The sequence below is a fragment of the Eptatretus burgeri genome, chromosome 2 (assembly GCF_056783735.1).
Source record: "Eptatretus burgeri isolate ZD-2024b chromosome 2, Ebu_testis_v1, whole genome shotgun sequence".
NCBI classification, from domain to species: domain Eukaryota; kingdom Metazoa; phylum Chordata; class Myxini; order Myxiniformes; family Myxinidae; genus Eptatretus; species Eptatretus burgeri.
The window spans coordinates 155,655,246-155,681,100 of NC_140962.1; the positions used below are offsets into that span (position 1 = coordinate 155,655,246).

The 25,855-nt window shown below is 43.3% G+C and overlaps 1 protein-coding gene across 7 annotated transcripts in view; it reads left to right on the forward strand.

Annotated features, from left to right (window-relative positions):
- Positions 1–1,012: 1,012 nt before the first annotated feature.
- Positions 1,013–25,855, forward strand: part of LOC147033649 (coiled-coil domain-containing protein 42 homolog) — a 58,196-nt gene continuing 33,353 nt past the window's right edge. For 3 of the 7 annotated variants that reach the window (XR_015055581.1, XM_085871723.1, XM_085871725.1), the window contains exons 1-4: positions 1,284–1,466; positions 17,707–17,899; positions 22,394–22,498; positions 23,849–24,049. Coding sequence is in view for 5 of the 7 variants with exons in the window: in XM_085871723.1 (XP_085727849.1) it covers positions 1,411–1,466; positions 17,707–17,899; positions 22,394–22,498; positions 23,849–24,049 (555 nt within the window). In the remaining 2 variants the exon portion in view is untranslated. Of the gene's footprint in view, positions 1,142–1,275; positions 1,467–17,706; positions 17,900–22,393; positions 22,499–23,848; positions 24,050–24,548; positions 24,706–25,855 lie in introns of those variants that run through there. The other 4 variants (XM_085871722.1, XR_015055580.1, XM_085871724.1 and 1 more) reach the window with 4 other exon arrangements.

Here is a 25,855-nt window from a genome sequence, read left to right on the forward strand (position 1 = left end):
AAACGATAACTGTATAAACAGGCGAGCATTGGGTGGCTTTGACACCAACTCTGGTCTGCAATGCAATCGCCTCGTTGCATGTATGCACCTATCTCTCATAGTTTCGGAGATAAAAAAATTCGGGGAAAGTGGCTTTCCGGCCGACCTGCCAACCACTGGCAATGGATGATCCAAGATGGCGGAATTGGCTTCAAGATCGTAACACCACACCGCCTCCATACTATTATTCCTCCAAGGTTCACGCGATATTTTCCTGAGAGAACACCTCAGAAAACATGGGAATAGACACCAAGTTGAATGGAATAGGGGAGGAAATGGCCAAATTACACAGGTTTTTTTAATACCGCATACTTGCCTGAAAAAGATTAAAAAGTCGCAATCATCCTAAAAACTCACCATGTTCCACACCTTCATTTAGGCCTAAGTCACATTTGCTCTACGACGAGGATACGGCGGCCGTACGCCCTCTGAATTGAGAGAAACGTGCGGCGGCCACAGTTTCTGAGGTGGCCTCAGGGTGGCCCTACGCCGTATGGCTATCTTTTACAAGCCGTAGGGGTCGCCGTGGAAATACTGCGGCCGCCCTATACAGTAATTGCTCGTGGCCGTAGATTTTGGAGACCCCACGGCCTCCGTGGCAAATGTGACTTCGGCCTTCCCAAGCAGCGCTTGGCGAGCCAGCCGTTCCTTACGAACGGTTTTGAATTGAAGGCTTAAGCCGCTCAGCAAGCGCTAGCAAGCTTCTTGGTAACGGAACACACCCCGGCAAATGGTTTGGTCCACAACGACAGAAAGGTCAACGTTCAATAAATTAAATAATTTTGTGTGAGTCGCGGTTGAAAAAAATAATATTCTGGTGAATTACCATTACCATTCAAAAGAGTTTTATTGAAGCAACAACAATCACACGGAGTTCAATACCTGACACGGGAAGAAGGTTTAACCAGACTTTGTGGGGTGAGGGTGAGGGTGAGGGTGAGGGTGAGGGTGAGGGTGAGGGTGAGGGTGAGGGTGAGGATGAGGAGGATGATGAGGATGAGGGCGAGGGTGAGAAGGGAGAACCGGGTTTAAAAATGGTGCGAGCCGCCACCTGTTTGATGATCAGTATTTAAAAGGATGGAGCACGGATAAACAACCACAGGTTGGTAATACCAGCGAAGGCTTTGATTGGCCTCATGGGTTCCTCCTGCGTTGAAGTACCTTATATAAAGGGAACTCGTATTTTCACGACAAGTTTTACTTTCCCGGCTTGTGGAGCGAGAGTGGAAAAAAAATAATAATAATAATAATAATAATAACAACAGGAAGTGACGTCATCCCAGGCGTTGCTTGGTTACGTTGTTGCGTTTTACAGGACCGGGCTTCCTCTCGCACGTTTCCAACGGCTTTACGAAGGACAGAGAACACAAAATGGCTTTAAACATGGACGATTTCATCAAAGCAATGCTCGAAGACAAACTCGGAGTGTAAGTACATCTTTGGTGTTGAACATTATCAATGATGAAGAACTTTGATTAAGCCCGACTGGTATTATTAAATATTGACAGCTGGAAACGGTATATCATTTCATGGGGTTGAATGTATGTACAATTCATATGGTTACACTGTATGTATATTTCATATGGTCACTATGTATATTTAATATGGTCACACTATGTATATTTCATATCGTCACACTATGTACATTTAATATGGTTACACTGTATGTATATTTAATATGGTTACACTGTATGTATATTTCATATGGTCACACTATGTATATTTAATATGGTCACACTATGTATATTTAATATGGTTACACTGTATGTATATTTCATATGATCACACTATGTATATTTAATATGGTCACACTATGTATATTTAATATGGTTGCACTATGTATATTTAATATGGTTACACTGTATGTATATTTAATATGGTTGCACTATGTATATTTAATATGGTCACACTATGTATATTTCATATGGTCACACTATGTACATTTAATATGGTTACACTGTATGTATATTTCATATGGTCACACTATGTATATTTAATATGGTTACACTGTATGTATATTTAATATGGTTACACTGTATGTATATTTCATATGGTCACTGTATGTATATTTAATATGGTCACACTATGTATATTTAATATGGTTGCACTATGTATATTTAATGTGGTCACACTATGTATATTTCATATCGTCACACTGTATGTACATTTAATATGGTTACACTGTATGTATATTTAATATGGTTACACTGTATGTACATTTAATATGGTTACACTGTATGTATATTTAATATGGTTACACTGTATATATTTCATATGGTTACACTGTATGTATATTTAATATGGTCACACTATGTATATTTAATATGGTCACACTATGTATATTTAATATGGTCACACTATGTATATTTAATATGGTTACACTGTATGTATATTTAATATGGTCACACTATGTATATTTCATATGGTCACACTGTATGTATATTTCATATGGTCACACTATGTATATTTAATATGGTCACACTATGTATATTTAATATGGTCACACTATGTACATTTAATATGGTTACACTGTATGTATATTTCATATGGTCACACTATGTATATTTCATATGGTTACACTGTATGTATATTTCATATGGTCACTGTGTATTTCATATGGTCACACTATGTATATTTCATATGGTCACACTATGTATATTTCATATGGTCACACTATGTATATTTAATATGGTCGCACTATGTATATTTAATGTGGTCACACTATGTATATTTCATATCGTCACACTGTATGTACGTTTAATATGGTTACACTGTATGTATATTTAATATGGTTACACTGTATGTATATTTCATATGGTCACACGATGTATATTTTATATGGTTACACTGTATGTATATTTAATATGGTCACACTATGTATATTTAATATGGTTACACTATGTATATTTAATATGGTTACACTGTATGTATATTTAATATGGTCACACTATGTATATTTAATATGGTCACACTATGTATATTTAATATGGTCACACTATGTATATTTAATATGGTCACACTATGTATATTTCATATCGTCACACTATGTACATTTAATATGGTTACACTGTATGTATATTTAATATGGTTACTGTATGTATATTTCATATGGTCACACTATGTATATTTAATATGGTTACACTGTATGTATATTTCATATGGTCACACTATGTATATTTAATATGGTCACACTGTATGTATATTTAATATGGTTGCACTATGTATATTTAATATGGTCACACTATGTATATTTCATATCGTCACACTATGTACATTTAATATGGTTACACTGTATGTATATTTAATATGGTTACACTGTATGTATATTTCATATGGTTACACTGTATGTATATTTCATATGGTTACACTGTATGTATATTTCATATGGTCACACTATGTATATTTAATATGGTTACACACTATGTATATTTAATATGGTTACACTGTATGTATATTTCATATGGTCACACTATGTATATTTAATATGGTCACACTATGTATATTTAATATGGTCACACTATGTATATTTAATATGGTCGCACTATGTATATTTAATATGGTTGCACTATGTATATTTAATATGGTTACACTGTATGTATATTTAATATGGTTACACTGTATGTATATTGCATATGGTCACTGTATGTATATTTCATATGGTTACACTGTATGTATATTTAATATGGTTACACTGTATGTATATTTAATATGGTCACACTATGTATATTTAATATGGTCACACTATGTACACTTTATATGGTTACACTGTATGTATATTTCATATCATCACACTATGTATATTTCATATGGTCACTGTATATACATTTCATATGGTCACACGATGTACATTTTATATGGCCACATTGGATGTACATTTCATATGGTCACTATATGCATTCCATATGGCCACACTGTATGTACATTTCATATGGCCACACTGTATATTTCAAATGGCCACACTGTATATTTACTATGGCCACACTGTATATTTACTATGGCCACACTGTATATTTACTATGGCCACACTGTTTGCATATTTGATATGGTCATGCTGTATGTATATTTGATATGGGAACCCTGTATGTATGTTTGATTCGGTCACGCTGTGTGTATATTTGAAATGGTCACACTGTTTGCATATTTGATATGGTCATGCTGCATGTATATATTTGATATGGTAACACTGTATGTGTACTTGACATGGTCATGCTGCATGTACATTTGATAGAGTAACACTGTACGCACATTTGATATGGTCATGCTGCACATTTGATATGGTCACGCTGCATGTATATATTTGATATGGTAACACTGTGTATGTGTACTTGACATGGTCATGCTGCATGTACATTTGATAGAGTAACACTGTACGCACATTTGATATGGAAACCCTGTATGTATATTTGATATGGTCACGCTGTATTTACATTTGATATGGTCACACTGTATGTATACTTGATTTGGTCACACTGTATGTATGTATGTATGTTGCAAATTCTGGCCCGCCTGGTGTGGGAGCGATTGCATAACTCTAATCGCAACCGCGCCGCACACCGGACGGACAATTCAGTCATGACCCTCCTTGAACTACCGCCAGGAGCCAGTCATGGGTGGGGGTTTTACCTCACCACGATGGTGCCAATTGCCCACCCACGCAAGATAGGGTTTCTCGCCAAATTCGACCTACCTAAGTACCTGCACGAGTCGTCGACCGGGCAATCGTACCTCGCCGCAGGTCGGCCTAGGACACGAACCGCTTAAGCGGTCCGTTCCGTGCTTTAGTGATAACCGAGCGATGTTTTCGCCGACCTCTGCGGATGTGATTCTCTTTACTGGGCGTTCAAAACCCTCTACTAATTTATTCCGTGATTCAAGATGGCACTTTCAAAAGAAAAAAGATGACGAACGGGACACATTTCACACAAGGACATTTATTTAAAGCGGCACACGTATATACATTATACAGCCAAGGCAGTCATGCAATGTGCAGGCACATAAAAGCAAAAGCAGTACCACCGACTACGATTATTATTTACAAGCACAGACACTTACACAGTTTCTACTTGGCAGGACACTGCGCCACAGCATGCATACGAAAACAAAAAAAACCCCTCACCATAGGCAGGGAGGTAGACGGGGTTCGTAAACCTTTATGGCACGGGACCTGGAGGACAGAACGGGTCCCGTGAGACCGGAGGGTCTTACCTGCGCAACGGTGGGCAGGTCGCGACGTCGACTCCCCACGGCCTTGCGTAGCCGCGCCTGACCTTGGGCTCCTGGCGTGGTCAGCGAGCTCTCGCCGGCGTTGCTGCTGGTGCTTTCACGACCCACGACCGAACAAGAAAAGACTGAAGGGCAGAATGGGCTTCAGGACCAGAGAGAGAACGGATGATGGACCACAGGGCGAGAGCTCATGGACCAGAGAGAGAAAGGATGATGGACCACAAGGCGAGAGCTCATGGACCAGAGAGAGAACGGATGATGGACCACAGGGTGAGAGCTCATGGTCCAGAGAGAGCGGATGATGGACCACAGGGTGAGAGCTCATGGACCAGAGAGAGCGATCCTCGTGCGCGTCCGCCCTTTTATAATCTGAGGCTCCGCCCTTCACCCCACCCCACTTCTGGCTCCACCTCCTTTCTGGAAGCTTCCAAAAAAGGGGCGTTCCCTCACCCCGACCGCCTCACGCTGTTCATCCACCAATCGGCGGCGAGCTGCCCTCCCCTGCCTCCGTCACACTCCTCGGAGAAACAGGCGGGAAAAATCCGCGCACCCATCGGAACTCTTTTGGTTCCCTTTTTCATTCGACGGTTTTCAACGCGGCGTGTTGCTTGCATGGAGGTTTGTTCAAAATAAAAATAGAAATAGAAAAAGAAAAATGGCTATCTCAGAGTCGCAGCCCTTTAAACAACGGTGGGGAACTATCTGCACATAAACTTAGCGTCATAACTGATCTAAGGACCCTTTATGGTATATTGCGAATTTCCACAGCCGTAACACTACCCCCTCCCTTTTTTACAGACTCGTCCCGAGTCGTCATTTTTGTGTGCCATCATGTGTAAGTTCTCCCCTACTACGTTTTACCTTCGGATCCCTGAGTGCGACATTCAGTGTATTCGTGTCCCCAAAATAAATAACCTATGGGCTGAGTAACTAACTAAACAAACCCACTCATACAGACGACTTAAACAAATTGCCGGTGCTAAGACATACATGCTGGGGGCGCACTCATGTACAATTACAACTTAACAACTTAACTTGCACAATTTACACTAAACCATGGCCCAGGATCGATGCACTCTGTGGGGAAAACAAGTCACTGCAGGGAGCCAGGCTGCTCACACGCAGTCCAAGGCCTCCCCCTTTTGAAATGGGCGCAGTGAGCTGGCAAACGGTGCACGGGCCGCTGGTGCAGTCCCGCGTTGCATCTGCCATCAGAGCAGTCCCTGCAAACTTGCGCGAGGATCCTGGTGCACATGGCAATGAACAGGGGGGGGGGGAATGCAAAACAGAACGGGGCAACTGGACGAGGGCAGCAGGCATGGATCATGGCAAAGGCAGGCAGGCAGGCAAGGCATGGCATGGCAAGGCCGCTGTAGCAAAAACAGCCGGCAGATGAAATGGAGTGGCCGGCACAGGCCTTGAAGCAAAACAGCCAGCCGATGAAGTGCCGGCACAGGCCTCGTAGCAAACAGCCAGCAGACGACGTGGCCGGCACAGGCCTTGAAGCAAAAACAGACGGCAGACGATTGACCGGCACAGGCCTCGCAGCAACAACCAGCAGATGACGTGGCCGGCATAGGCCTTGCAGCAAAAACAGCCAGCAGATGAAGTGGCCGGCACCTTGCCTTGAAACGGAGGTTGGTGGAGGGAGTGCGGTGGTGCTTGCCACTCGCAAGGTGGGCTCGGACCTACCCTACGGTCTCACTCCCAACCTATCGCCTTTGCCTGTCTCTGTTCATAACCACCCCCATAATTTGTCAAAACCCAATTTAGCCCCCACTTATTTTTTTGTTTTGTTTTTATTTTCACTTTTATTTCCCCCACTATGAATTCGTCTCCCAACCCCCTTTATCGTCCTTGTTCGACTAACCTATCGTCTCGTAGCCTACTCCCAACCCCAACGTTCCCTTGCTGGAGGGGAATAAGGGAGAGCTTGCGTCCTGCGTCGAGGCCCAATTCAAGCCTCAGAATGGCCTCCTCGGAGTTCAGCGATCTATACCCAAAGTGGGTCCAGCGGCCCACAACGAGAGCGAAGGGATGGATGGTGCGGAGGGGTACACTTCCGAACTACCCTAACCATTAACTTTTAAACTACCCCGGGGCTTTCAACAAGCGCCTCTCGCTTAAACTATCGGTTCTAATAACCAAGATTCCAGTCGCCTGTGTTGGTGTCCTCACAATTTCGGGCCTCGCCCTCCAATTTTCCTCCTGTGCCCTCACACGGTTTCATGGCTGGGACGCGTGGCTCCCTTGGCAGGAACTACCCTCTGCCGATTCCCCAACAATGGCACCCCCGGGCACTACACTGCCTCCGAGCCTACCAGCTCCCTAAACTGGGGAGTGCCCTCCCTGGCGAATTCCCCTCGATGCCCACGTGGCGTGTTGGCGCTCGGGTCCCTTTCCGAGGGTCGCCCGTGCCCAGTACACTGCCCCCGTGGCATATGGCGCCCCGGGCCCCCTATCAGCAGGTCACCCGTGCCCACTACACTATCCCGGCCCCCCATGGGCCCTTGGCCTACCGCGGCCGACTAGCCCAGTGCCCGGGGTACCCACTCTGCCATACTCACCATTCGTAGCCACGCTCCCAGCCCGTCAACAGGGCTCCTGCACCCCTCCAAGCGGGTATCGAGCCTACATTCTCACCAACAGCAAAACGACCTCCATTTTTGTCAATTTGACTAACCTCCTAACTCACATTATTCTGACCCCGGGTCCCTTGGGTGGGAATTACTCGTCCCCCCAATCATTCATCGCACCATACATTTCACAATCGCTCCATGCACTCAGACCCACTGGCCTCACTCACTCAACATGTCTCTTTTCACAACTCACAACTCGCACATTGCTGATCATTGCCATTCTGCTCACTAAATCCCCTCATCTACCTCGTGCTCCCACGTTGTCCCTTACAATATAGCACGTTCCTTTTAATCTACGTAGCTTAGCTACGTCCCCACTACACATCCAAAGTCTCTCACTGTCCTCAAAACAATCATTTTCCATCCTAAATCTGAACTGACAATCCCTCTAACTAATCCATTCGACGGGCCCCATGAGGACTTATCCCTGCCCCATGGAGCCGGTCTGGCTAAGCTAACCCTTCCCCCTGACTAGTGCTATCCTGTGCCGTGGCCAAGGGGGTCTTCCACCACTTGCCCGGGAATCCTGTTTACCCGAAGTGAGGCTTGCTTTTTTTTTCCCCCTATTCGCGCAGCACCAGCGCGGCAACTCGCAACCTGCGCTCTTCCGCCGTGACATCATGGCAGCTGTTCTCGTACCTCGTTCGTCCCTTCTCGGACGGTACCATCCGGCAGGGATACCCCTCCTGCCGGATTCCAACCCTACGTGAAGCCATGACGTCACCCTGCGCATCAAAAACCAAGCCTCGCGTTTCGAGGGGTTCCCCACATGAACACGTGCTCTGCCTGTCGGAGCTTCACATACACGCCCGCGTGGAGAACCCATCCAGTCCGAATCCATTACCAGCCTACCTTTTGTCCATCGCGGGATTGGCAACATCCACCGCGGGCGTTTCCGGACCGGCTTTCACTCCTGCAAGTGCGCACGTGGCGGTCTCGTGTGCAGCACGGCCCGAACCTCGCGCTCGCTGCTGGCTAAACCTGGCGCGGTCCCCAATCCAGCTACGGCTGCTACCCGGCCTCTGTCCCTCTGTCGCCGTCGTCTCCATTCAACCCACGCACTCCTGCGTGTTGCGACACTCGCACACCTCTCCATGACATTCACACCGGGAGACGCGGCTGCGTGCTCCCGCATGCCCACCGTCATCTCCCTTGCATACCGCTCTCTCACACACACGGTGAGGGCGTTCCCTCACCCCGACCGCCTCATGCTGTTCATCCACCAATCGGCGGCGAGCTGCCCTCCCCCTGCCTCCATCACACTCCTCGGAGAAACAGGCGGGAAAAAATCCGTGCCCATCGGAACTCTTTTGGTTCCCTTTTTCGTTCAACGGTTTTCAACGCGGCTTGTTGCTTGCGTGGAGGTTTGTTCAAAATAACAATAGAAAAAGAAAAACGGCTATCTCAGAGTCGCAGCCCGGTGAATGCGAATAAAACCCTTGAAACAACGGTGGGGAACTATCTGCACATAAACTTAGCGTCATAACTGATCGAAGGACCCTTTATGGTGTATTGCGAATTTCCACAGCCTTATCAGTATATTTGATATGGTCACGCTGTATTTACATTTTATATGGTCACGCTGAATGTATATTTGACATGGTCAGGATGTATGTATATTTGACATGGTTACGCTGTATGTATATTTGAGATGGTCACGCTGTATGTATATTTAATATAGTCGCAGTGTATATATTTGACATGGTCACGCTGTATGTAGATTTGATATGGTCACATTATGTATATACCTGGTGTTGGCTCAATGGTTAGGGTGGTGGCTTGGAATCCTCTGATCCTGAGTTCAAACCCCACTCCACTGTTGAATTCATACCAGGTGGGGTTGACTCTGCCTGTCATCCTTCTGAGGTCGGCAAAATGAGTGCCAGCATGCTGGTATACTGTCGGAGTGGCGACCCGTCCAGGATTGTGTCCAATAGCCAAGGAGACTGCTTAGGCAGCACCAACGCTCTGCATGGAGTATGGTCCCCATGGATGGATAGATGGATGGACATTATGTATACTTGATATGGTTGTGCTGTACGTACATTTGATATGGTCATGCTGGATGTATATTTGATATGGTCACGCTGCATGTACATTTGGTATGGTCACGATGTATGTATATTTGGTATGGTCATGCTGTATGCATATTTCATTTTGCCACGCTGTGTGTATATTTGGTATGGTCATGCTGTATGTGTATTTGATGTGGCCACACGATGTACATTTGAAATGGTCATGCTGTATGTATATTTGCTATGGCCTCACTATATGTTCACTTCATATGGCCACACTATATGTACATTTCATATGGTCGTGCTGTATGTCTATTTGAAATGGTCACGCTGTGTGTATATTTAATATGGCCGCACTTTATGTTCATTTCATATGGCCACACTTAATGTACATTTCATATGGTCGTGCTGTATGTCTATTTGAAATGGTCACGCTGTGTGTATATTTAATATGGCCACACTTTATGTTCATTTCATATGGCCACACTTTATGTACATTTCATATGGTTGTGCTGTATGTATATTTGATATTGACACGCTGTGTGTATATTTAATATGGCCACACTTTATGTGCATTTCATATGGTCGTGCTGTATGTACATTTGATATGGTCATGCTGGATGTAGATTTGATATGGTCGTGCTGTATGTACATTTGATATGGTTGTGCTGGATGTATGTTTGATATGGTCATGCTCTATGTACATTTGATATGGTAATGCTGTATGTATACTTGACATGGTCACGTTGTATGTACATTTGATATGGTCTTGCTGTATGTACATTTGATATGGTCACACTGTATGTATATTTGATATGGTCATGCTGTGTTTACATTTGATATGGTCACACTGTATGTATATTTGATATGGTCACGCTGTACGTATATTTGACATTGTCAGGATGTATGTATATTTGATATGGTCGCAGTGTGTATATTTGACATGGTTATGCTTTATGTATATTTGATATGGTCGCTCTGTATTTACATTTGACATGGTTTCGCTGTATTTACATTTGACATGGTTTCGCTGTATGTACATTTGACATAGTCACGCTGTATGTATATTTAATATAGTCGCAGTGTATATATTTGATATGGTCACGCTGCATGTAGATTTGATATGGTCACGCTGTATGTATATTTGATATGGTCACGCTGTAAGTAGATTTGATATGGTCACGCTGTATGTAGATTTGATATGGTCATGCTGTGTGTAGATTTGATGTGGTCACACTATGTTGATTTGATATGGCCATGCTGAATGTAGATGTGATATGGTCACGCTGTATGTATATTTAATATAGTTGCAGTGTATATATTTGACATGGTCATGCTGTACGTAGATTTGATATGGTCACGCTGTACGTACATTTGATATGGTTACGCTGTGTGTAGATTTGATATGGCCTCGCTGTATTTACATTTGATATGGTCACTCTGTATTTACAATTGACATGGTTATGCTGTATGTATATTTGACTGTCAGGATGTATGTATATTTGATATGATTACTCTGTATTTACAATTGACATGGTTATGCTGTATGTATATTTGACATTGTCAGGATGTATGTATATTTGATATGGTCACTCTGTATTTACATTTGACATGGTTTCGCTGTATGTACATTTGACATGGTCACGCTGGATGTATATTTAATATAGTCGCAGTTTATAGATTTGATATGGTCACGCTGAATGTAGATTTTGTTTGGTCACGCTGTATGTAGATTTTATATGGTCACACTTTGTATATTTGGTATGGTCATGCTGTTTGTATATTTGATATGGTCACGCTGTATGTATATTTAATATAGTTGCAGTGTATATATTTGACATGGTCATGCTGTACGTAGATTTGATATGGTCACGCTGTACGTATATTTGATATGGTTACGCTGTGTGTAGATTTGATATGGCCTCGCTGTATTTACATTTGATATGGTCACTCTGTATTTACAATTGACATGGTTATGCTGTATGTATATTTGACTGTCAGGATGTATGTATATTTGATATGGTCACTCTGTATTTACAATTGACATGGTTATGCAATATGTATATTTGACATTGTCAGGATGTATGTATATTTGATATGGTCACTCTGTATTTACATTTGACATGGTTTCGCTGTATGTACATTTGACGTGGTCACGCTGGATGTATATTTAATATAGTCGCAGTGTATAGATTTGATATGGTCACACTGTATGTAGATTTGGTTTGGTCACGCTGTATGTAAATTTGGTTTGGTCACGCTGTATGTAGATTTTATATGGTCACACTTTGTATATTTGGTATGGTCATGCTGTTTGTATATTTGATATGGTCATGCTGTATGTATATTTAATATAGTTGCAGTGTATATATTTGACATGGTCATGCTGTATGTAGATTTGATATGGTCACACTGTATGTATACTTGATATGGTCACTCTGTATTTACATTTGATATGGTCGCGCTGCATTTTCATTGATATGGTCACTCTGTATGTACATTTGATATGGTCACACTGAATGTATATTTGACATCGTCAGGATGTATGTATATTTGATATGGTCGCAGTGTGTATACTTGATATGGTCACGCTGTATTTACATTTGATATGGTCACTCTATATTTACGTTTGACATGGTTATGCTGTATGTATATTTGACATTGTCAGGATGTTTGTATACTTGATATGGTCACTCTGTATTTACATTTGATATGGTCACTCTGTATTTACATTTGATATGGTCATGCTGAATGTATATTTGGTATGGTCACGCTGAATGTATATTTGACATTGACAGGATGTATGTGTGTTTGATATGGTCGCAGTGTGTATACTTGATATGGTCACGCTGTATGTATGCTTGATATGGTCACGCTGTATTTACATTTGATATGGTCACTCTATATTTACATTTGACATGGTTATGCTGAATGTATATTTGACATTGTCAGGATGTTTGTATATTTGATATGGTCACGCTGTATTAACATTTGATATGGTCATGCTGAATGTAGATTTGATGTGGTCACGCTGAATGTATATTTGACATTGACAGGATGTATGTGTATTTGATATGGTCGCAGTGTGTATACTTGATATGGTCACGCTGTATGTATGCTTGATATGGTCACGCTGTATTTACATTAGATATGGTCACTCTATATTTACATTTGACATGATTATGCTGAATGTATATTTGACATTGTCAGGATGTTTGTATATTTGATATGGTCACGCTGTATTAACATTTGATGTGGTCACGCTGAATGTATATTTGACATTGACAGGATGTATGTGTATTTGATATGGTCGCAGTGTGTATACTTGATATGGTCACGCTGTATGTATATTTGATGTGGTCACGCTGTATTTATATTTCATATTGCCACGCTGTGTGCGTATTTGGTATGGTCATGCTGTATGTATATTTGATAAGGTCGCAGTGTGGATCCTTGATATGGTCACGCTGTATGTATACTTGATATGGTCACTCGAAATTTACATTTGACATGGTTATGCTGTTTGTATATTTGATATGGTCACGCTGCATGCAGATTTGATGTGGTCACGCTATATGTAGATTTGATATGGTCATGCAGTATGTATATTTGGTATGGTCACGCTGTATGTATATTTGGTATGGTCACGCTGTGTGCATATTTGGTATGGTCATGCAGTATGTATATTTCATATTGCCATGCTGTATGTACATTTGAAATGGCCGCGCTGTATGTTCATTTCATATGGCGACACTTTATGTACATTTGATAGGGTCATGCTGTATGTGCACTTGATATCATCACTTTGTATGTATATTTGATATGGTTGTGCTGTATTTCCATTTGATATGGTCGCAGTGTGTATATTTGACATGGTTAAGCTGTATGTACATTTGATATGGTTGTGCTTTATGTGTATTTGATATGGTCACACTATGTACACTTGATATGCTCACGCTGTATGTATATTTGGTATGGCCACTGTATGTATATTTGATATGGTCATGCTGTATTTACATTTGATATGGTCGCCCCCTATGTATATTTGATATGGTCATGCTGTATGTACATTTGATATGGTTGTGCTTTATGTGTATTTGATATGGTCACACTATGTATATTTGATATGCTCACGCTGTATGTATATTTGGTATGGTAATGCTGTATGTATATTTGATGTGGCCACACTATGTACATTTGAAATGGTCATGCTGTGTGTATATTTAATATGGCCACACTACATGTTCATTTCATATGGTCATGCTGTATTTACATTTGATATGGTCGCCCTCAATGTATATTTGATATGGTCACGCTGTATTTACATTTGATTATGGTCACGCTGTATTTACATTTTATATGGTCGCACTGTATCTGTACTTTATATTGTCACGCTGTATGTATATTTGATATGGTCGCAGTGTGTATATTTGACGTGGTTACGCTGTATGTACATTTGATATGGTCATGCTGTATGTAGATTTGATATGGTCACACTATATACATTTCATATGGTCATGCTGTATGTAGATTTGATATGGTCACGCTGTATGTAGATTTGATATGGTCACACTATATACATTTCATATGGCCACACTGTATGTATACTTGATATGGTCACGCTGTATGTAGATTTGATATGGTCATGCTGTATTTACATTTGGTATGGTCCTTGTGTATGTACATTTGATGTCCACACAGTATGAGCCCATCACGTCCTTCTGGGAGGTTACACGAAGGACAGCCAGCGGCTCCTGAATGGTGTGATGCGGTCACCGGTGACTGTGTTGACTTGTGCCCTTGCACTCTGATTTTTATCTTGTTGATGCTCTTCTATAGCACCTGACACCAGGGCCATCATCTCCATGCCAACAACCCCACAGGATACTGAGATATATGGCTGCTTCCCTGCTTGCCTCCCTCATTCATGCCGGCTTGTCCCACTCAGTGCTTCTCATCACAACGACCGCCTGGCAGAATAACGCTGATCTCCGGATCGTCCACCTGCCCACAAAATTCTGCAAACCTCTAGCGGACACCGCTGCAAGGAGATGTAGAAGATCAGATGAAGATCCACCCACGGAGACTACGACGCAGAGTGCATAATTTTGGGGCCTTTTATCCATGTTCCCTTGGCATTTATCTCCACTCTTCTTTCTCTCCAGATCTCCATATTTGCATATCAATCTGTTCCCGTTGGTGGTGTCTTCGTGCTATTGGCTGCCACATAATAAGTCCCGTGGATTTCTTTCCCCTGATTGTTTCTCGGTTCGAGGGGCATTTATCGTTCTTGATCCACAGTGCTCTACCACCGTGTTGGTGCAAACCAAGCTGTTTGAACCAGTTCAAGGAGAGGGAAAAGTAAGATGCAAGAAGGATCCAGAAAAGAAATATTATGGCAGGGAAAATCGTCTCTCTCATACATCTAGTATGCCACACGTATCGATACACACGTGATACTATATATACGCATAACTTAACAGATACTTGAAGAAATAACTATCGTTGTACTAAAGATTCATTCTTTAACCCCGAATAGTCATAACTGCAACAATATTAATATAAAATAAAATGTAATCAATTATTTCCACCACCGAAGGTGGACCCGAGGAGGCCTCCCTCTTTCCTTTATTGGCCTGAGGAAGCTCACAAGGAAGCGGGTGAAACGCCACCTGAGACCGGGTCTGCTCTTCCTTGTTACTTAAATTAGCAGAGTAGATCTAGTTACTTTTTTTGGGTTGGATGCACCTTTCTTCTTTATAAAATAAAATAAAATATGTAACTCCTCCCAAGCTCATCTAGCGAAATAATTATGCATAAAAGTTACACAAGGGAAGTCCTTTGCTGTTTCAAACTCGACCTGAGTTCCTTTACAGCTGCAGACATGAGAATCCCAATGATACACGCCCCCTCAGCTGCCGGACCGGTTTCATCACTTGTTGGCGAGTCGTTCGCGACGGCGCAGCTTTCTGTTGGCGGGTTGCTTTCTGCAGCTTCTCCGGCTAGAAGAGCATGGGAGGAGTCGATTTATTTCTATAATCCTAGCAACTTGGGTTTAATTGATTAGGTAAGAGTTAATTTGTTATTACCTCCATTCACAGGTGAGAGATATGGGTGAGTCTTCCTTTTTCATATATGTATATACTGAAACGCAAAAGAAACTTACCACTTGTTTGAAATGTAATAAAATTGGAACAGTTCAAAATAAAACAAACCAACAATTGCTAATTGAAACATTGGCATTTTCTTGATGACATGTCAAGTTTTTGACCAAGATACACCATCTCATAAGTTTGTTCAACAGTACAGAACAGCACAGGGTGCAATGTCAGTCCCCTTTCAATAGTGTGTGTGTGGCCACCATTGTTTTGGATACAGGCAGTGCATCGTCGGCGCATACTGCCTACCAGTCTTTGGATGGATTGCTGCTGGATTCTGTCCCACTCAGTCCTCAATGTCTGAAGCCATCTCACTTTGGACCATCTGCCTGTCCTGCCTTGCATTGGTGACTCTTGGCCTCCCTGATCGAGGTCTGTCATCTGCAGAGTTGTGGAGGGTGTCTCTGTCCACCAAGGCCGATATCGTCTGGTGTGAACAGCCAAGGCGACGTGTCACCTCACGGTAGCTCAATCCGCCTTGCAGTATGCCCAAGGCACACTGCCCTTGATCCCTTGACAATCGTGGCATGTTGATTGAAATGCCCATTTTGCACTGGCCTTTTTAAAGCCAATATCAAGACATCACGTGCAGCTCATTAAAATCATCCCGTACCCCTTGGCAAATCACTGACAGTCAAAACGGCTGTTCAACAGCTGTGCTATGAAGTGACCATTGAAGGTTCAAGTGACAATCCGTGACCATTTTGTCTGACAGTGAGGACACTATTGTCCAAAAATAAGCTCACACATTTACTACACGCAGTGTTATTGTTGATATTTGAAGGTTTAAAAGGTGGTAAGTTTCTTTTGCGTTTCAGTATATATACATACATATATCCATTGACGATTCATGTACACTACCTCAAAGCTCCCCCTCAATCACGACTGTGCATGTTAAAGGGATTTCTGTTTTGTTCGTAAGAGTTTTGAAGTGTACGAGCAAGCACACGTAGCGTTTATTGTCCACACATGCCCTCTGGTGGGATTGAAGCAGTTGTTTTACTTTCCCCTTCTGGATTATTAAAAGGCAACTCATTTACTTCATTCCACTTTTGTGATCTAATATGTAAAGAAGAAAGTTTATTTGTTTGTTTATGCATTTGGTCCCTGCAGGAACCAGTGTAACCAAACTTTGCATGCGCTGCAACCTTCATCCAGAGGAAGGTCGAGGGCTATGTTTGGATAAAAAAATTGAAATCAGATGATTGGTCTTCAGGCCAAGATCAGGTCTTGTACTTATGCACTGCCTGCGGTTTCCCCATTTCCCCCCCCTCTCCCCCCTTGGGTAATATGCTTTGTGAAGATTGTATGTTGAGGTTGTACAGTGCTTGCAAAACAAAATCAACAAAAATAAGTTAAAAGAAGGGAAAGCGGTTCCAAGTGCATTTTGCAATGCCCAAGATTGGTAATTCATACAAAACCATTAGGTCAACATTCCCCAATTTGTCATGCAGGAAATATTTAAATTCATATTTCATTTAATTTCCCCAGACAACACCAGCTACTTCAGCGAGTATTAATATAATCTTAAAGTGTCCTCTCATTTGGTCTGAGGTCTGTTCTCCATTGCCTTTCTCGGGTGAGTGTGAGAGTGGTGTAAAAGAGTGGTCGTGCTTTTGTGCCATCGTGCAGTACCACGCCAGATGAGGAACAGGAGAAGCACATTACATCACGCAGTACCATCCCCGAGGAGGAGCGGAAGAACCCTATTACATCATGCCCCACCATTCCCGAAGAGGACTGTCTAATTACACCCTCAACGCGATTCCTTGCGAAACGGCAGGAAATCGCTAATATGGAGGAATCGCTGGCTACACAAAAGCAGGTGAGCAAACTCACACTCACACTCGCACTCATCAAAACAGCAACAAATACAGCCCAGTGATTGCAAAAAGGACAAAAGGAAAACGCAAGACAAAACACCAACAGATGTATAGTGACAACCAGGAGAAAGAAAACAGCAGGGAAATATAACAAGCTCGAATGAGCTAAGAACCTCGTCCTCTTAATGACGTCATAAAAACGAATGTGACGTCATTGTGATGTATCAGGTTTGCGATAAATTATCTGTGCTAATGCCCGGCTTGAGTCCCGCAAACAAAATTCAAACAGCTTGCCTAGTTTCGGAGATAATGGAATAGGCGATTTCCATTAGCGGCAATATTATGATGTTAACTTTTTCTCTAGGAAGAATTTCCAAAATCGGAGATGGTTACTGCCTGCGTGTGGGCTTTCTGCATATACATGGCAAGTTTCACAAAGATCCGATGAAAACTCTGGGTTGTGAAACAAAAAATGTCAAAAAATAGGAATGACGTCATAATTGATATGACGTCATAGAGATGTATCATATGTGCGGTAATTCATCTCTGCTAATGCCCTGTTCCATTCCCGCAAACACAATTCAAAAAGCTTGCCGAGTTTCGGAGATAATTTTTTGGCGATTTCCATTTGCGGAGATATTTTGATGTCATAATTTTTTTTTCTCTGAGGAACTTTCAAAATCGGAAATCGTTACTGTCTGCACAGAGTATTTTTACATATATACGCCAAGTTTCAGGAAGTTTCGATGAAAACTGTAGGCTGTGAAACAAAAAAGTCCACAAGAACAACGTGAGTAAGACTTAGAGATCCTCCATGAGGATCTAAAAAAAAAAAAAAAAGAGTTGGACAGATTGGAGAATGACAAAGATGGATCACTGTGATGGTTAAGAAGACGTCAGCTCGATTGGGCTGGAGAATGAATCATTATAAATGCCCAAGGCCACTACACAAATGGCTCTGAAATGGCAGGACTTCGCCAATTGGACAGGTGTAGATTTTGCAAGGTAGAAACAGAAAGCACTAGTCACCTCCTATCGGGATGTAAAAAAACAAACAAAACTCGTGTCAGAACAGCTTTACACACAAAGGCACAAGACGGTATGTAGAGTAATCTACTGACACATCTGCAAAAGTCTCAATATTCCAGTTCCACAAAACTCATGGAAACGTGAAACAAATACAATCAATGGAAACAAGGACGTAATGCTCATGCATGACCTGATGATCCCATCCAGCGTGAACATAGAAAACAAAGCATTGCAACCAGACATAGTACTCGGATACAAAAAGGAAAAGAAGGCATTGCTAATTGAGGTTTCACTCCCCAGTGATTTTTGTCTCACACCGAAATCAAGACAATGACCAAATACCAAGACCTCAAGAATTGAGTGAAAAGATCCTGGAAGCTGAAGAGTGCCAAAATGGTACCAGTGATAATTTGAGCAATGGCAATGATGAGGAAGAACCTCACACAGATCCGACAAACCATCCCTGGGAACATTACCACAAACTAACTACAGTTGGAGGCTGTTCGGGGCTCAGTAACAATTCTGAAAAGAGCCCTCGGAACAAGACTCCGAGAACAATACAACTTCACAACTTAGGCCATGGATCATGATCCTTCACCGAAACGAAGGTGGATACTCCGAGGCCTGGGAGGGCTCTGTTCCACCTTCTGAAACCTGAATTATGGAGACTAACAGAGTACCCGTCCTATGGGCGATCTTGTTCCAAGTATGTAATGCGTTCTTTTGATGCATATCTTTATTTTGGTGGTGTATAAGCAACTGACAGCTCTGTTATAGGCAATAAAAAAATAGATAAATGAATAACCTGGGTTACGTGCATGAAGCAAAAACTTACCTACTGCTTACAATTCAAAACACCTCACTTCGCTGGAAAATGTGGGGGCAGGAATACTGAACTGTAAATGTTTGAGACCTGTAATATCCTCCCCTACCTGGAGGCGGTGCTACATGATACACATTTACATAGAAAATCTGCCCCCCCTCTCATCCTCCCCCCTCGCCGACAAGACCACTGGCAAATATAAAAACACCCTGATACATTAATTTTGGTCATGCTAATCCTCTTTAGCAAGTCTGGATGTAATTGGCTCAGAACTGTAGGAGGAGTAGCACAACAAGCAAACAAACAAACAAGCCCACAAACAAACACCGGTCCATGAATTATCGTGAGGATAACGATCAACAACACACACATACACTCATATTCGCACACTAAAGACCCTATTTCAAGGCCAAGGGGCCGAGTGTCTTTTGTTGCTGTGTTTGGCGCCACGTGGGCCCATTTGTCGGGCCGTGCGGCCCGACCTACAGTTGTGGAGAGGCCATATGAGCCAATGGGGAGCACCAGGTGCTGAAAGGCCCTGCGGTCACCTAGCACACTTGTTGGAGGGGTCTTGTACCGGGCAGGGGGTCCAGTCTTCATGGACTTCGTAGACTCTTAAGAGACAGAAGAAGAGGCCCTCCTAGTGACCACATGTGTCAATTGTATCTGCATTTAGAATTTTTTTTAGTGAATGAGTATGATTAGCGGAGCAACGTATTCGACTCAGATTGAATACCGTTTTGAATTTTGTTCATTCAGGTTTTCAAACGAGGGTGGGGGAGGGGTTGTCTTGCATGATAAATGTGGTCGTGCCCAATATTGTTCCCCCTTCTGAGTGCAGACTCGGTAGAGTGTGAAGGAGGAGGGTGGGGGGTGATGTGAAAATGGCTCCGATGGGTTAATAATATATAAAATAGAGCAGTTATTTCCTTAAAGTGAATGTCTGGAGTAAGCGTAAAGCCATTAATTCATTTATGATGAGATGTTGCCCATGACACGTGCTATTAGATATGCTTTGCTTTTATGTCTTGTTAAATGATGTCCACCCATCCTCATGTCTGTATCGAAAATTATCGTACCTTTTGATCTCATTTTTACTGTTTTACCCTCTGTAATCTATCATTGATGTGCTTTTTTAACATTCCGCAAGGCAGGCAGCACACGTTTTGGCCGCAAAAGCCGCCCGACCATCACAACTGGGCCGTGCTACATCAGAGCTTGGGGTGAAGGGTCATGGAGGGGTCACTCCGCCCACCCGGCCAAAGCAGTGTCCAATGGTGAGTGAAAGGGGAGGGCGTGACACGTCATCCGTGATGCATGGGCCCGAGACCATGAAGGCAGGTGTGCAGAGGGAAAATGAGTAGTTACCTGGAACCGGCATGGAAGAAGAGGCACACCTCTGCCCACGCCAGAGTCACATCCTCTCCTCTCCTCACAAGCATGGGTGATGTCTACAGCAGCAGGTTGGCCCAAGCTGGGACTGGATTTGGAATCTCCAGCAAGCTCCGTGGGGTTTGCGAGAACTCTTCTTTCTTGTCCTTTCCCATTTTGTCTCTCTCACGTGGTGTCTGACCAGGCCTTAAGGCTTAGGATAATTAAGGAATCCCGATCATTTGTTTTCGTCCATGGGCATGGAATTGGTTGGGGTTAAGGGGTTGTTATCATTTATTTATTATGCTCTTATTACTTTTTGTAAATTCCCCTCCCCATGTCATTTATTGTTAAATATACTTTGTCTCAGGGTGAATTCTGGCTGCCATAGTTTTCCTTGGCAACTGTAAAAAAAGAGACCTGTTGAGGGATAATTGGCTGCAGTTCTCAACACCACATGCTTGGACCGCATCGTATGTCAGGCTCACTTGGCCTTTTCGCATAAGATTTGTGATGCCTAATCGGTGTAACACCTGGCTGATTTGGACTTCGATCCATTTAATATAGCAGGGAAGACGCAGAAACAGTCGACCATTATGGTTACATTGAGGTGATTCGCCGGATTCGTCCCAAGCAACTGAGATGACTGGGTGACCACAACGATATGTTCTGTATGCGAGCTCAGGTTTGTGCTGCACAACATCGAGCTGTGCTGTAATCGTCAGCCTGGTTTCAATCTACGGCAGGAAGGCCTCGCTCATCCTCATATTGGCTTTTTGGTCTTCTCGCCATGATTGCCAAGTGTGGGTTTGTGAGAGAGTTTGGGTAGGTATTTATTTCCAGGAAAAACACCAGGATGGGGGCTTGTAGCTGTCATGATGCAAACCCAGGCTAGATAGATCAGAGAAGAGTGCACACGTACTATAAGTACACAATGTACAGGTTACATATCTGGTTGCTACTAGTATGCAGCGTTTTGAGGAAAAATACAACTCCCCTTTATCAAGTTGCATGAATGGTAGTGGAGAGCTCCAATGAGGAAGAATAATGATGGTTTTGGAAGGGAATGATCGTCCTTGAGCAATGTTTGATGTGAAACAGGAGAAAAATATTTTACAAGTTTGACGCAAGACTCGATCCACGTTTAAGGGTTCAGCCTTTGCCTCAATCCGGGTGCTGCAGGGCCTCTTGCTCCTTGTGACCGGACTCCTCTTCCGAACCAATGTTCTGTATACCTTTTACAATGTCGCTCTGCTGTCATTTCCGAGTGCAGGAGTTTCGCACAAAAATGGAAGGTTTGGAAAAGCGCAGGCACGACCATGCATCCAAGGAGCACGAGCTTAAGGAGACTTTCCGAAAGTTTGACAAGTTCATCAAGGTGAGTTGAATACGATGATTGTTCACCACTTGTTCGGTCAACAAAAGCCTTTATCTCATTTGTTTCAATAATTGCTCATTTATGTGATCACTCCTGGATTGTCTGAAATAATTGATGAGATGGATTTTCTGCAGTATTTCAGAGAACAGCCTTAAAATGCCATTGACATATTTCTCAGTGAAGCCATCTATTTAATACGGACTCAATTGTTTCTTTATTTTTGCACGCAAAGTCAAGGCTCATTGTAGACCTATAACACAGAATGTATCAGGACGCAACAGCAGAAAGAGAAGGAAGAAAAATGAACAGCAGGGCCGACAGAGAAAATAGACGGAGATGGACAAACAAGGGATGCGGATAAGAATAAGTGGTAGGGGACGATGCAAGGGATGGGCAAGATGGATGCAGAAGGAAGAACTTGAAAAGGTGAAAGGAGGTGGGCTTGAGGTGGGAGGGGGTTGCCGAGGGTGGAAAAGATCATGGTTTTGGATTGGGGATGACCTGAGGTGGTGGTGAACAGCTGTCTTGAAGACCTGGAGGGGGGATTGAGATTGAAGAGAATGTGGAAGATGATTCCACAGGCAGGAAATGAAGAGGAATGAATGAGTGGAGGTGAGCAGTGATTCTGGATCTTGGGAATCTCACCAGAAGGATGTTGATGGTGGACTGCATGCGCCCTGCTGAAACCTGGGGGGGGGGGGAGAGACAAAGCACGAGAAGAGCAGAGGTTGCATGACCAGAATGGAGTCTGCAATGGGGAAGTGATAGCCCCCTAGACTCAGCTTCATCGTGAGAGATTGCAATGATCTTGAAGGCTTTCGTTGCCATGGCACGAAGCTGAGCAAGGTGGGAGGCAGGGACACCAGTCCAGAGGGGAGAGCATGAGTACTCCAAGCTGTGGATGAAGGGCTTGAAGGTAGATAAGTGTTCAGGTGTACCATGGAAGGACTGTACAATGTAGGATGCTCAGTCAGTGACTTAGTAATGTGTTTGCCCAAGAAAGATCATGGCTGATAGACCGAAGAGTTTGAGTAATTTAACTTCTTCAAGTGGATTGAAAAGGAAATAGATAGGAGGGTTTTCCAGATGCTCCTTTCGGAGAGAGAAAGTTATTTTATAGTGAATTTTGGACTCGCTCTCTCCCCCCTCATATGCCGCTTCCTCTCTCTTCCACCAAACCTTTCCTTCCTCTCCCTGCTCCTCCCATCGCCATCTATTCTCCCCATCCGACTCCCTTCTTTTAATTTTCCTCTATGTATTTCCCCGCTCCCAGTGCATACATATGAAACAGATGATTCCCCCCAATTTTTTTTTCAATATCCACAAACTCTCATCCCTAACCCATTGCAGCAGAATGAGTCGAAGAGGAACCGAGCGATCAAAAGAGCCAGCGTGGAGCGTGAGGCCCGGATTCAGAAGGAGAAGGAGCTCGGCAGGCTGTGTGACAAAGTGTCCAGTTTGGAGGACCAGCAAGTTCGGCTCCAGCGCAAGTTGTCCAAGTTGTCCGTCTACAAGGATTTCCTGTCCGATGTCACCAATGCATCCAGCATGGTAAGCAAATGACTTCATACTTCTCTTGTATTCCAACATTTTCATAAACAGCATTTTGTTTCTCCCCAAATGTGGTATTTAAAAAAAAAATTAATTAATTAATTTATAAAAGACAGTGTTTTCATCACTACACTCGTGCCTTTGTGGAACAAAAGAAGAGATTATTATAATTCACAGATGACAAAATCCTTTAACGGTTTCCTCATCTCCAAACTGTGCACGAACACGATCACGGGATGAACCAAAAACGATGGAAGTCTTAAGATGTGTTTCAAAACGATCAATTGAACTGGTGGTCGTTTCCCCACCTGCAGGTCATTTCGATTTATTTATCATCTCCGTCACCACCGAAGGTTCATTACCGCAGATTATGTCACAAACGATGGCCTCGTTTTCAGTCTCGAATACCGTGCAGACTTCTCTTCTTGGCGTACATTGGCGAATGCAACAGGGAAATGCTCAGATGTTGCAAAAATATTTATTCATCCCTTCAACCCAGACGGAGGAGGAGGAGGTTGGGACCATACTCTGTGCAGAGCGTTGGTGCTGCCTAAGCGGTCTCCTTGGCTACTGGGCACAATCCCGGACGGGTCGCCACTCCGACACAGGATACCAGCATGCTGGCACTCATTTTGCCGACCTCGGAAGGATGACAGGTCGAGTTAACCCCACCTGGTATTAATTCAACAGCTGAGCGGGATTTGAACTCTGACCCAGAGCACAGTGGATAACTAAAGTTATTAGTCCCAAGTGCTAATTTGTGGGGGAAGGGGAGTGTTGGCCAGCAATTATATAGAAAGACAATGAAGGTTGTCGATCCCACGTCCTGAGAACGGAAACAACATTCTCCACAAGACATATCCCATCACAGTTGTAATAGTTAGAGCATGAGCTACAACCCTCATCCTTGCATGGTCTTCACTGTTACCCTTCCCAAGTGCAGGTTCCTTGTATTGCCAACTCAATGAAACCCTTACTGAGGCCTAAGTCACATTTGCTCGACGGCGAGGATACGGTGGCCGTACGCCCTCTGAATTGACAGAAACGTGCGGTGGCCTCAGGGTGGCCCAACGCCGTTTGGCTATATTTTACAGGCCGTAAAGTCGCCGTGGAATTATAACGCGGAGTTATAACTTTTTTCATTTCTACGTTCGTCGTAGCAATTCGACAAGCCGAAAAAAAAAAAAAAAAAAAAAAACTGGTTAAAAAAAAAATTAACCCATTCGTTACCGTCCATCTGGCCGCACATTCGCCTTAGGGCCCCTCTGCGGTCGCCTTGCGGGCACCTTGCGTCTGCCTTGAAAATTCTATGGCCACCGCAGGAACGCCCTAAGGTCACCGTGCGACATCAAATCAAAGACCGTACGGCAACCCCACGTTTTCGGTCTACACAATTTATAAATACGCCGTGCAGCTCCCCGAAAAATAAAAACATATGTGACTGCTACATTGTGTGACCGTGGAAATACTGCGGCCGCTGTATAATTCTCAGTGGCCGTAGATTTTGGAGACCCCACGGCCGCCGTGGCAAATGTGATCGAGGCCTGAGTCCTCATAGTGACACCCCCCCCAAACGTGTAGGTTCCTCACATTGCCAGCTCAAAGAAACCCTCACTGAGTCCTCATAGTGACCCTCCAAACATGTAGGTTCCTCGCATTGCCAGCTCAAAGAAACCCTTACTGAGTCCTCATAGTGACCCTCCAAACATGTAGGTTCCTCGCATTGCCAGCTCAAAGAAACCCTTACTGAGTCCTCATAGTGACCCTTCAAACATGTAGGTTCCTCACATTACCAGCTCAAAGCAA